Source organism: Arachis stenosperma, chromosome 9, assembly GCF_014773155.1.
Source record: "Arachis stenosperma cultivar V10309 chromosome 9, arast.V10309.gnm1.PFL2, whole genome shotgun sequence".
Lineage (NCBI taxonomy): Eukaryota > Viridiplantae > Streptophyta > Magnoliopsida > Fabales > Fabaceae > Arachis > Arachis stenosperma.
Window position 1 is genome coordinate 161,026,838 of NC_080385.1, and position 12,542 is coordinate 161,039,379.

General features: G+C 31.0%; 1 protein-coding gene across 3 annotated transcripts; it reads left to right on the forward strand.

The window, feature by feature from the left end:
* The first annotated feature begins 1,222 nt into the window (after positions 1-1,222).
* On the forward strand, positions 1,223-4,566 carry LOC130948482 (tubby-like F-box protein 8). Of its 3 annotated transcripts, none has more exons than XM_057877226.1 (5): positions 1,223-1,528; positions 2,463-2,924; positions 3,043-3,130; positions 3,298-3,430; positions 3,647-4,566. In XM_057877226.1, exons 2-5 carry the CDS (start codon positions 2,577-2,579, stop codon positions 4,371-4,373), a joined length of 1,296 nt encoding a protein of 431 aa, XP_057733209.1. In that variant the 5' UTR covers positions 1,223-1,528; positions 2,463-2,576; the 3' UTR covers positions 4,374-4,566. The 3 variants fall into 3 exon arrangements, with proteins under 3 accessions (XP_057733209.1, XP_057733210.1, XP_057733211.1); XM_057877227.1 differs by lacking the exon at positions 1,223-1,528 and adding an exon at positions 1,541-1,731; XM_057877228.1 differs by lacking the exon at positions 1,223-1,528 and adding an exon at positions 1,832-1,850.
* The last annotated feature ends 7,976 nt before the right edge of the window (positions 4,567-12,542 follow it).

Consider the following 12,542-nt stretch of genomic DNA (forward strand, 5'->3'; position numbering starts at 1 on the left):
ATCCCAGTAGGATATCTTTTGGTTCGTGTTTTCTCCTCCAATATTCCCTTCTTGAGCCTCTATTTGACTGGAGAGAGAACTGGTTTCTATCTCTACAACATTATTAATGACATCTCTATTGTTTTCTCTATCTATTCTTGGTCTTTTATCCCGTCCATTTTTATCTTCTTAGTACTTTTAGCCACCAGGTCTTCTTCTTTAGGAGACCTCTTTTCAATACCATTTAAAAAGGTTTCAAAATTCATAAAAAAAAAAGTTCTTTGAGTAGATTTAGATAATTCTATCTCTTAAACTTATACTAACTTCAACACCTAGTGATATTAACCTTTGATTTTTACTATATAATATATATAATTAATATTAATGATTAAAATCGTTAAAAATATCAATATTATTGAAATAATTTAAAATTTTCCTATAATTTTATTAGACGAGCTTAAATTAAAATTTTAACTTTATATTCTTATAAACTATATCAAACTTATATTATTACTGACAAAAAAAGTTAGTTTTAATGTATTAAATTATTTTACGCAATTATCTAATATTTGGATAATCATTCACTTGTAAAAAATTATTATTTTATCTAATATAGCGATACGCAATAAATACATATAGAAAACTCTTTTCCAATATACTACTTTGAAAATTACTGAAAAAGAAGGAATGATAAAAGTAGAAATCACGTGAATTGCAACCGTCAAATACATCCCACCAAGTTTGAGCGTGGTGTCGTCCTCCCACGACCGGTAACGGTTAACCCGCATCCTGTAAATGCACCCTGCACCACTCCGCACGCGATCCCCACCCAACCCATTACGTGTTCTGTGTGAAGTGTGAACACACCCACGCACTCACTCACGCTCCAAGTCCCACCCTTTCGAACAGGTCAACCGCCAAGGACATAACCGTCATTTCACCACCCCCGGGAATATGACAAGAAATTGCATTTTATTTTAGTTTAACTCCTAAAGTGGTTGCCTAGTATCATATCACCATCATATATTACATTATTATTACACTCATCGTTATCATCATATTAACAAATGTCATTTAGGCGTTTACTAAACTTAAAGAATGATAATTGAAAATAATAGTACTACCTTACAAGGAAAATCTCTTTCTGTGCAATGAGATTTAGTTACCTACTTACCTACATAAATTAGTTACCCTAATCTTGTTTCTTCGCAACAAATGTAAGATATGTACAGCTACCTAATATTACTACGAATATTCTATGCAATCATCATCAATATCATAGTGTGTATCCGTTTTCCATTAGTATAAATAAATAAAATAATATTAATTAAATTAAGTAACATAGTGTGTCAGTTTCTGGGTTGGATTTAATGAAAGCATAGTCCGTGTCTCCTCCAGAGTCAGCCTCTTCGTTTGTCACATTTTAGAGAGAGATTGAGAGAGAGAGAGAGAGAGAGAGAGAGAGTGTGTGTGTAAATTGTGATTTGTTGAATAGGATCTAAAGCGTGTTATCTGAGATTAGAAGAAGACTTTTTATGCAAATTTGATGGTTAGCTTCTACTTCTTCACCCTTCTTAATCTGACTGAATCTCCCTTCAATTTTCTCTCTATCTGTTTATCATGTGATTGTGATTTGGGAAACTTCCGGACACTGTTTTTTATTTTTATTGAGGTTTTCTCTTCTGGGTTCTCTTTTAACTTCCGGAAGTTTCCATTCCTGCTTGACCTTTGGTTATATCATTCTCATGCTGGGTAAAATTATTGTGTATTTTCATTTTCTTTTAATCATATGTATCATGTAAAAGAAGATTTTAGAATAAAATGAAATAAAAAAAAGAGAAAATTTATGTTTTATGGTTTGTAGTGATGAGGTATGACCTGTTTTGAGCTTTGTGGATCTAATGTGTTTTTATGATTTCAGCATCTAATTTATAGTTGAAGTTTGGTGTTTAAGTGTTGTTTTGTATATATCAATTGCACCTTTATGTCTTAGATTATTCTCTGCTTGTGTGCTCGTGTGATAGACATTTCATTTGATTCCTCACCTTGTAACTTAAAAAGCTAAGAGAGAGAGATAGATGATTAACTGAAATTTGAGCAATTAGATTCGCTTCTACATTCACATATACAAAAATAGAGGTGTTTGCCACTTTTTCTGTTTGTCCTTGTGGTGGAAAGGGTGTGATTGTGATGCTAATTCTAATGCTTTGATAGAACTTTTATTTGTATTTGGTTGCTCTTATGAGAAGTTAGATTTAGGAGGTTGAAGGTGTTATTCAAAAACCCTTAAATTGTTTCTGACAAAAGTCTGGAATTTCAGGCTGCTTTAGCTTTTAGGTTCATGTGGTGCTTTCTTTTTATATATATGAGAATCTACTTCTTTTCCACTTTGTGCTTTACCCTATATGTCTTCCTTCTCTTTTATTTCTTGATCATTAAGTATTGAAGATGGAATTTAAATTAAAGTTTGGTTTAATTTGCAGCTCCTCTTCAAACACTGCTAAGACTTGTGACATCTGCCAAGTAACTAGAGTGGTATTTTCAAAGTGGATTTTATGACACATTAGATTCTTGGGGCTGTCACTCTATTTGAACAGATGTCCTTCCGTAGTATAGTTCGCGATGTAAGGGATGGATTTGGAAGCTTATCGAGGCGGAGTTTTGACTTGAGGCTTTCTGGCCATCACAGGGGCAAGTCTCGTAGCTCTGTCCACGAGTTGCATGATCAGCCTCCGGTTATACAGAACAGCCGGTGGGCTAGTCTTCCACCTGAGCTTCTTCGCGATGTTATTAAGAGGTTGGAGGCTAGTGAGAGTACCTGGCCCGGTCGTAAGCATGTGGTTGCGTGCGCAGCTGTGTGCAAAACCTGGAGAGAAATGTGCAAAGAAATTGTGATCAGTCCTGAATACTGTGGGAGGATTACTTTCCCTGTTTCCCTGAAACAGGTATGATATTATTGTTCTTGTATCTTAGTTCTTAAAACTATTTTTGAATAATTCGCATGATGTAAGAGAAAAGATATGATTGTTTGAGTATAAGATTCCCAATGTTTATGTTTTACAGCCTGGGCATAGGGATGGACCCATCCAGTGTTTCATCAAGAGAGACAAGTCTAAGCTGACATACCATCTCTTCCTTTGCCTTAGTCCTGGTACACTACTTGTTTCTGCTTTAACAATTGTTATTGATTAGAGAGTTTTGTTTCAATTGTTTCCTTAATTGGAATGTTATAATATGCAATTAGCAAATAGTAATTCTCTGGCTCTGGATGTTGTTGTTTCCGGAACTTGTTCTGAATTCATACCTGTTCTCTTGCAGCTTTGCTTGTTGAAAATGGGAAGTTTCTTCTTGCTGCAAAACGAACCAGAAGGACAACTTGCACAGAGTATATTATATCAATGGATGCAGATAACGTATCAAGATCTAGTAGCACTTACATTGGAAAACTGAGGTGCGATATTTCCTCCCTCGTACACTAGTTTTTTTTTTTTGTGTATGACATTCACTTGGTACTACTTACTACTTACTAGTCACGGTTTTTGAAATTATCCAAGAATAAGTGTAGAAATCTGTGGAAAGGAAATAGTAGCCTTAGCCTCATTTTGCAAAGTGCTAGTTAAGTGTTGGAGAATATATATGTACCTGTATTAATTGCCACTTGTTTCAGGTCAAATTTTCTTGGCACCAAATTTATAATTTATGATACACAGCCTCCCTATAACAACGCTCAGCTGTCTCCACCGGACCGGAGCCGCAGGTTTTATTCGAAAAAGGTCTCTCCGAAGCTCCCTAGTGGCAGCTACAATATCGCCCAGATCAACTACGAGTTGAATGTCCTTGGTACTAGGGGCCCAAGAAGGATGCATTGCACCATGTATTCAATCCCCACATCATGCCTTGAGCCCGGCGGCTCGGTTCCAGGTCAGCCAGAGCTCCTTCCCCCCTCCCTTGAGGATTCTTTCCGGAGTATCTCCTTCTCAAAGTCGATAGGCCATTCAACTGAATTTAGCAGCTCCAGATTCTCTGACATACTGGGCGCGGGCAATGAGGACGTGGAGGGAAAGGAGAGACCACTAGTCCTTAAGAACAAGCCTCCACGGTGGCATGAACAGCTGCAGTGTTGGTGCCTCAACTTCAGGGGAAGGGTGACCGTCGCCTCGGTCAAGAATTTCCAGCTGATTGCTGCAAATTCACAACCTGCTGCTCCTCCTCCTCCTGCAGGAACAGGACCACCAACATCTCAGCCATCGCAGTCTGACCCTGACAAGATCATTCTTCAGTTTGGCAAGGTCGGCAAGGATATGTTCACAATGGACTACCGGTACCCTCTATCAGCATTTCAGGCATTTGCCATATGCTTGACTAGCTTTGATACAAAACTGGCTTGTGAATAGTACAGAGATTACATTATTATATTGTGAAAAAGAAAAAGAAAAACAAAACAGAATTCAATCTCCATTTCAAGTATTTCATAGGATAGTGTACTTCCCTTTGAGTCATTTAAGATTTTGCCCCTCATAATAGTCAAAACTGTAAAGTTTAAACAATCTGTGTCTAAATGTCTCATTCCATTCTCTTCTTTATTGATATCTTTTGCTATTTCGTCTTTTTTCCTTTTGATCTTCCTATGTTAGTATGCTTAAAGTTTAAGCTGTTTCGGCATCCAAGGGTCGCGGACCGACCATAGAATCCTATTCAAAAAGCGGAACGCATTAGCTATCCGCGCTCAGGTTGGGCGAAGCACAATCACTCATTCTTAAAACCAGCATTCTTAAGACTAAAGAGTCGAGCGGAAAGGGGGGCTTTCCATTCCCGGTTCTCCTGTAGCTGGATCCTCCGGAACCACAAGAATCCTTAGTTAGAATGGGATTCCAACTCAGCACCTTTTAAGGAAGGGGTCATAATAGAAAGGTGGTTCTTCTTGGTAGGATTGTGGCGGTTCAACACTCTTCAATGTTTTCACTTGATACACAACACACTCCACGGTTGCTTCTCCACGTTCATCCTTGAACATGTTTTGCTTGGGGCATGAATTCCATTGACGGATGGTTGCTTGAAGTCGGTCCATTGTTTCCTTGAGCGCGTTGCAAGTATAAGTAAGATCATCTTGCTCTTGGATCAATGGACATGAATATTCTTCCATGGAGGGTTGTGGTGAAAAGTAGCACTCATCTTGTGGTTGAAAATTTGCATACATTGGAGGTGGTCCATCTTGGTAATAGTATGGAGGGGGTGGTTCTTGTAGGTGTTGAGGTTGGAATGGTGGTGGTTTTATATGTGGTTCATATATTTATGTTGATTCTATTTAAAAGTGAATTATATGTACTTCTATAGTAAAGAAATAGACTTAACTTTTTCTATAATAAGTAATTTTTTAAACATCTAATTTATAAAAAAAAGTCTCATTTTTTTATTTATCCTAAAAATTAAAAATTAAAACTAATATTAATACTTTTTTATTAACAAAACTAAAATAAAATATAAAAATAAACTTTGAATAAAATAAAAATACAAAATTTTGAATTCCAAAATATAAAATGGTTATAAGATAAAAAAAATTACTGAAATATAATTTCTGTAAGATACTCTATATTGGTACAAAATTACTGTGTAATTTAAACAAAAAATATTGCCTATTAAGCTATTTTACTTTTATTCTTTCAAAAGCATATTCATCACAAAAATTTCGCATGAATAATTTACATTTAATAAAAAAATTTTAATGAAGTAATGTAGAAATTTTTTTATTCAATATAACTGACGGATGTATGAACTTTTTTTAATAATAAACATATTTAAATTATTTTACTTTTATTCTTTGAAAATCCGCAATAATAATTTATATCCAATAGAAAATTTTTAATGAAGTTGTTGGGTGGAAATTTTTTTATATCAAGTAACTGACAGATTGTACAGGAGAATTTTTTCTAGTAACGAACCTCTCTTATCTATATCAATATATCAATATATAAAGCCAAAACCAGAGTTTGGTGTCCAATTTTAGTCGACATCATTTGCCCTCAAATAATTTATTTTACAAACCAAATTTATTATCATCGATCTTCTTTTGTGCGTCTTGCTATCTTTTGGTTCTACATTTATTAAGAAAGGGAGAATTCAACATCTATAACAATATATAATGAGAATACAGAAAGTATAGTATCCAATTCTTTGTTCCTATTCTATCCTCATTTTTATAATTTAAAACTACATATTCAGATTCAGTCATGTACTCACATTCTCTTTAGATTATGTAACTGTTTCACTTTCAATCTTTAAAGAAATTTAAAAAAATTGCTCACCCTAAGATTATAAAAATGGCTCCAATTGCACAATAGTTTAAATAAGGTAATTTTTTTTAATTAAAAGTACATCTTTTTTTTTTTAAATTATTATCATACTAATTTAGTTTAATATATTACTATTAGCGTACTCTTTTAATATACTTCATGTACCTACACAATATATAATATGTTTAAATTTAAGTTCCAATATTGTTATTAATGAGAGATTTATTATTTTTTTTAAAATTTACCCACAATAATTTTTGTGTCAATATATCATGATTTATTTTGCATATAATATTTATTCATCTAAGTTCATGGAGTGGCTTAAAAAAATTATATTTAAGTAATTTTTTTATCTTTTAACTATTTTATATTTTGAGATTTAAAATTTTGTATTTTTATTTTTATTCAAAGATTTATTTTTATATTTTATTTTATTTCTATTAATCAAAACTATGAATGTTAATTTTAATTTTTTATTTTAGGATAAATAAAAAGATGAGACTTTTTTTTATAAATTAAATTATTGAAAAACTTACTTATTATAGAAGAAGTTAAGTCTATTTCTCGACTATAAGAATACATATCATTCACTCTTGAATGTAATCAAAATAAATATAAATTTATTCAATTTTTTAAAATTTACATTAATTATTAAAATTATGATATAATGAATGTACTCCTATAAAAACATAAAAATGACTTCATAACTATTTTTTTGTTAGGAGAAAATATGACTCAATAAATATAAAGTCTAATTAAAACAACTATAAATAAGTAAAATAAGTAACAAAAAAAACGAACGTAAAATTTAATTTTTTTGTTATTTGGTATAAAAATAAATATAATAAAATAAATCATCGTTCTCATACATAATGACATAAAATTTGACATTATCCTTTTTTAGAACAATTTATTTTTTTAATTTTTATCTTTATTTTTGTACTTTATTTTAATTTTGTTAAACAAAAAAAATACTAATAACATTTAACTTTAATTTTTAACTTTTATCATAAATAAAAATATATGACTTTATGTGTATTAAATAATAAAAAAATATTCATAACAGTCAAAGTTAAGTTTACTCCTTTTTTTTTACTGGAAAGGGAGGAAGTTCATTCAATGGTAACCAAAAGGTCCAACAACGCCAAATTGAGTACATGAACAGGAGCATCCTCCATCCACACAGAATTTGAATTGGTAGGTGCTAATTGTGCTTTTTTTACAAAAGTTAAGTTTACTCCTTCGTTATATTTATAGGAGTGTAATGATTCACACAAATGTTACAAGACCTTTTTTTATTTTATTTTTAAAGTAGTATTCATTTTTGAGTGTAATAATTACGAATTGATATACGGTCATAACTAATTGTGATTGAAGAGGAGGTAGAAGGAGAAGAAAGGAGAACGAGCTAATATAATAGTGGTTGTGAGCCAACGATAAATATGTAAATAGATAATGGTAAGAAAAAAGAATAATGAAAACAAAAATTAAAAATTCTAAAAGAATAATAAAATTAAAGATAATTTAAAATGTTGAATATAAAATTATTAGAAATAAAAATTTTTTAACCATTAAAATTATGCGAAAGAAAATAGTGATTTAAATATAAATTTTTATATCTACTTTAGATTAAATAAAATTGAGAAATAAATAAATTTATAAATTTTTATAAATTTTTATTTACATTGTTACACATAATAACAACTTAATGATTTTAGTATTATACCTTAAATTAATTTAAATTTAATTATTCTATATATTAAAAAATTAAATAACTTAGAGATTTTTTTATTTTTTATTTATTTATTCTATACAAAATTTTTTAATGCTTGATATCTTAAATATTTTTTTAAAATGATAAAGTATGAAAAACAAATATCTATATAATAGTTATACATCTAGATATCTAAATCAAACAAGAAAATAATTTTTTTACCAAATTTTTAACAATTCAAAAGTTAACACAATAGATAGTTATGGATCAAAGTGATGAACAAAAATGAGAGATATCATAATGATATAGTGGTAATTGATTGCGGTTGGGGTCAATGAAAGAAGAAAACAAAAAAAGAAAATAAAACAAGGCAACATAATAGTGACGATGAGACAATAATAGTTATTATACATGTAAAAAGAATGATAAAAAAAATGGATATAATAAAAATAAAAATTAATAGTTTTAAAATAATAATAAAATTAAAAATAGTTAAAGATGTTTAATATAAGATTAAAGAAATAATTTTTTTATCTATTAAAATTATGCATAACTAGCGGCTCAACAGGCACGATTCAGTCGCTTTTCTATTATTTTTAAGAAATTAATTTTATTTTTTTTGTTAATATATTATATATTTTTCAAATTTATTTGATAAGTATTTTTTTATTTTAATATTAACGTGATCTTATTTATATCATATTTTGTTAAAATTAAAATCACTATAAAAAATCTTTAAAATATTAAATTATAAAAGCACACAATAAAGAGGTAATATAAAATTGTTATAGTTTAAAATCCTAGATAATATATGAGGTGAAATATTTGATAGAATAAATTTGTATTCTCAATTATACTTAAATATAGAAAGAGTATTTTCAAAATGATAATGCTTCTATTGTATTTCTTTAAAAACTTTGAATGTTATCTATTAATTTATAATATTTTTAATTTAATTTTTTCAACCACTTTTTTATTGAGTTAAAAAAATATTTCTTTATTTTTATTTTTAAAATTATAAATTTAATATCAATAATTAAAAATAAAATATTTTAAATTATTTAATATATGTAAAAAATATAAAATAATTAAATTTAAATTGAGAAAGTAAAAAAAAAATTATATTATTATTATTATGTATAATAAAATTAAGATAAAAATTTACTAACATTGTTTACAAATTAGTTATTCATATATTAAATTTATTTATTTTCTCAATCTTATTTAATTTAAAATAAATTTAAAAATTTATTTTTAAAATATTTTTTTATCTTTATGCATAATTCTAATAGATAAAAAAATTATTTCTTTAATCTTATATTAAACATCTTTAATTATTTTTAATTTTATTATTATTTTAAAATATATCATTGCCCTTTCTGGGAACCATGTTTAGAATTTAAAATATATACCTTACTGTATAAGGAGTGTTAGGATTTGGTTGAATTAGTCCCACATTGCTTAGGATAGCAAATGGAGTGGGTGGCCTAGGCTATAAATATGAGGCTAAGTTCTCCATTTGTTTTTGCATCAGTCAGAAACACTTTAAGCTTGTATCTGATTTTTCTTTTCCTCTATACTCTTTGATTAGAGAGTGTTGTGAGGTGTAGTTAGATATTTGCTTTGAGAGAGTGTGGGTGTACTGGGGTGCCGATGTTAGAGAGAAAGAAGTCTATGTGTTGTAACAATTTTCACATAGTGATATTCTCTGGTTGTCATTTGACAATGGCCGTGATTTTTTTCTCCGGTAATTGGAGTTTCCACGTTAAATTCTTGTGTTGTGATTGTGTCTATTTTATTTCTCTGTCAAAGGTGTTTTCTCAAGGGGGAATGGTGTCTTATTCCCAATAAGTGGTGTGACACTGTGAGAGTGCAGTTTGGAAAGGTTTTGGCTAAGAAAAGACCTGGTATTTAAGTGTGTCCATTGTGACCCACCTCTCTTTCCTAGGGACCCTTCCTAGTACACGGTCTACAGTTGAGTTATACTATTCCAGTATACGGTTGCAACAATGTCAGTATATTCAAGTGCTGTGAAGCTTGAAATAGAGAAATTTGATGGAAGAATCAATTTTGGCTTGTGGCAAATACAAGTCAAGGATATGTTAATACAATCAGGTTTGCACAAGGCGTTGAAGGAGAAGATCTCTGGTTTCTCTCTCTATGAGGGAAGATGATGTTCTCTAGAAGACAAGAAGTATCCTCATGGTATTACCGCACTGCCATGGATAAGGATAAGCTGTGGCAATCGGGTCCACAATTGCACACGGACATTGGTTGGCGTTGAGATGCAAGGTGTGTGGCGGAGTTAGGTCGATGGCTGAAGAACTTTCAGAAAAAGCCAATTTGGAAGTTGCACCATGAATTTTTAGCAAGGTTTCGATCTGTACCAAGGCGAAATGCTTGGAGTGGTCTAATTCCAAGTAAGTATACTTTCATGGTGGAGTATGATAGTTCTCTGAACTATGATTGTTGGTATAGACAATGACAGCAAAGAATTGTCGGTGTTGACAATGGAAGCTCAAGATGTGTGACTATTTCAATCAAGGTGGAGATTGTTAGGATTTGGTTGAATTAGTCCCACATTGCTTAGGATAGCAAATGGAGTGGGTGGCCTATGCTATAAATATGAGGCTAAGTTCTCCATTTGTTTTTGCACCAGTCAGAAACACTTTAAGCTTGTATCTGATTTTTCTTTTTCTCTGTACTCTTTGATTAGAGAGTGTTGTGAGATGTAGTTAGATATTTGCTTTGAGAGAGTGTGGGTGTACTGGGGTACCGGTGTTAGAGAGAAAGAAGTCTATGTGTTGTAACAATTTTCACATAGTGATATTCTCTGGTTGTCATTTGACAATGGCTGTGGTTTTTTTCTCCAGTAATTGGAGTTTCCACGTTAAATTCTTGTGTTGTGATTGTGTCTATTTTATTTCTCTGTCAAAGGTATTTTCTCAAGGGGAAATGGTGTCTTATTTCCAACAAGGAGCACATTAGCATTCACCACTTTATCTCAACTTTAATAAATACTATAATTTTAGACATTTTTAATCAAAATTTCATGTTACAAAAGCTTTTGAAAACAGAACTTCAAAATAACTAAGTGATACATGCTATGCTATGATGTCTATATTATGGTAGTTATAGTAACTATAATTAGGGGTGGCAATGGGCAAATAAGAAAAGATTTTTGTCTTATTCGATTCCGCTTTGTTCTACAATAACCCTAAACCGCCATACTCCTATCTGTAGATGGTTAATGATTGAACCATAACCCGCTCCTATAGATACCCCGCTCTGCCCCTATCCGTTCTTATAGTTGTTAAAATCTAACAAATAAAATTAAATTTCAAATTTTATACAACCATCATCATATACATAGTATAAAGTAGAAACTTAAATATAATATAATATCATTAATTATTTTACTAATTATTTTACGTATATTATATATTTATATACATCATATATATACTCAGGCAAGTATTACCTAGGTCGTCACCCATCCACCCCCCTCCCCCCCCCCCCCCGGGCAGCTACTCACGTCCTGCTAAAAACTCGCTCCGAGCAGGTAAGGGCGAGATGGATACCCGCGAATTCGGATAATGTTGCCATCTCTAACTATATATCTTAAAAAAGTGTTGTTAAAATCAAAGTAATGTCTCTTACTATTTAGCAATATTTTTTAATTCACAAAATAAAAAATATTACCAAAAATATATAAAAAAATATATAATTTTAATTTTATCAATACTTGTATAAGACTTCACCTAACTAATTTTAGAGTTTAGGTTTTAGTATTTAAAGTTCATAATTTTAAAGCTTAGATTTTAGAGTTTAAGATTTAAGGTTTAAAATTTAATATTTATACTTTACAGTACAAGGAGCACATTAGCATTCACCATTTTATCTCAACTTCAATAAATACTATAATTTTAGATATTTTTAATCAAAGTTCCATGTTGCAAAAGCTTTTAAAATCACAACTTCATAATAACTAAGTGATGCATGCTATGATGTTTCTGTTATGGTGGTTATAGTAACTATAATTAGGGGGTGGTAATAGGGCGGGTAGGGACAGATTTTTGTGTTACCCAATTCCGTTTCGCTCTACAATAACCTACTTAAAACCCATCTCACTCCTATTTGCATGTAGTTAAATGTTGAACCCTAACCTGCCCCTGTAGGTACCCCACCCTGCCCCTACCTGCTCATATAATTATTAAAATCCAACAAATAAAATGAAGAGAAAAAGAGCAATAGGTCCCCGAGCTTTTAATTCGAAGAGAATTTACTCCCTCAGGACTGGAAAATACAAAACGATCCCTGACCACTCAAAACACCATACGAATGGGTCCTTCCATTCAATCTGCTCTCTAATGTCAAACGGACAAGGCTGATGTGGCGTCCATGTGGCGATAACAGAGTGATGTGTCTGCTACGGTTTAGAATGAGATGTTGACATTCATTTGGAGGACAAGAAGGTCCTTCTGCGTCCAAAACGATGATGTTTTAGGAGGTGCTCTAACTCTCCAAATTGATTCCAGACACCATCGGAGTTGTATAGT

Excerpts from the sequence above, each read along its gene's own strand:
- LOC130948482 (XM_057877226.1), top strand. The coding sequence starts at position 2,577 with ATGTCCTTCCGTAGTATAGTTCGCGATGTAAGGGATGGATTTGGAAGC. Across the intron at positions 2,925-3,042 it reads TCCCTGTTTCCCTGAAACAG|CCTGGGCATAGGGATGGACC; the intron begins GTATGATATTAT and ends TATGTTTTACAG. Across the intron at positions 3,431-3,646 it reads ACTTACATTGGAAAACTGAG|GTCAAATTTTCTTGGCACCA; the intron begins GTGCGATATTTC and ends CACTTGTTTCAG.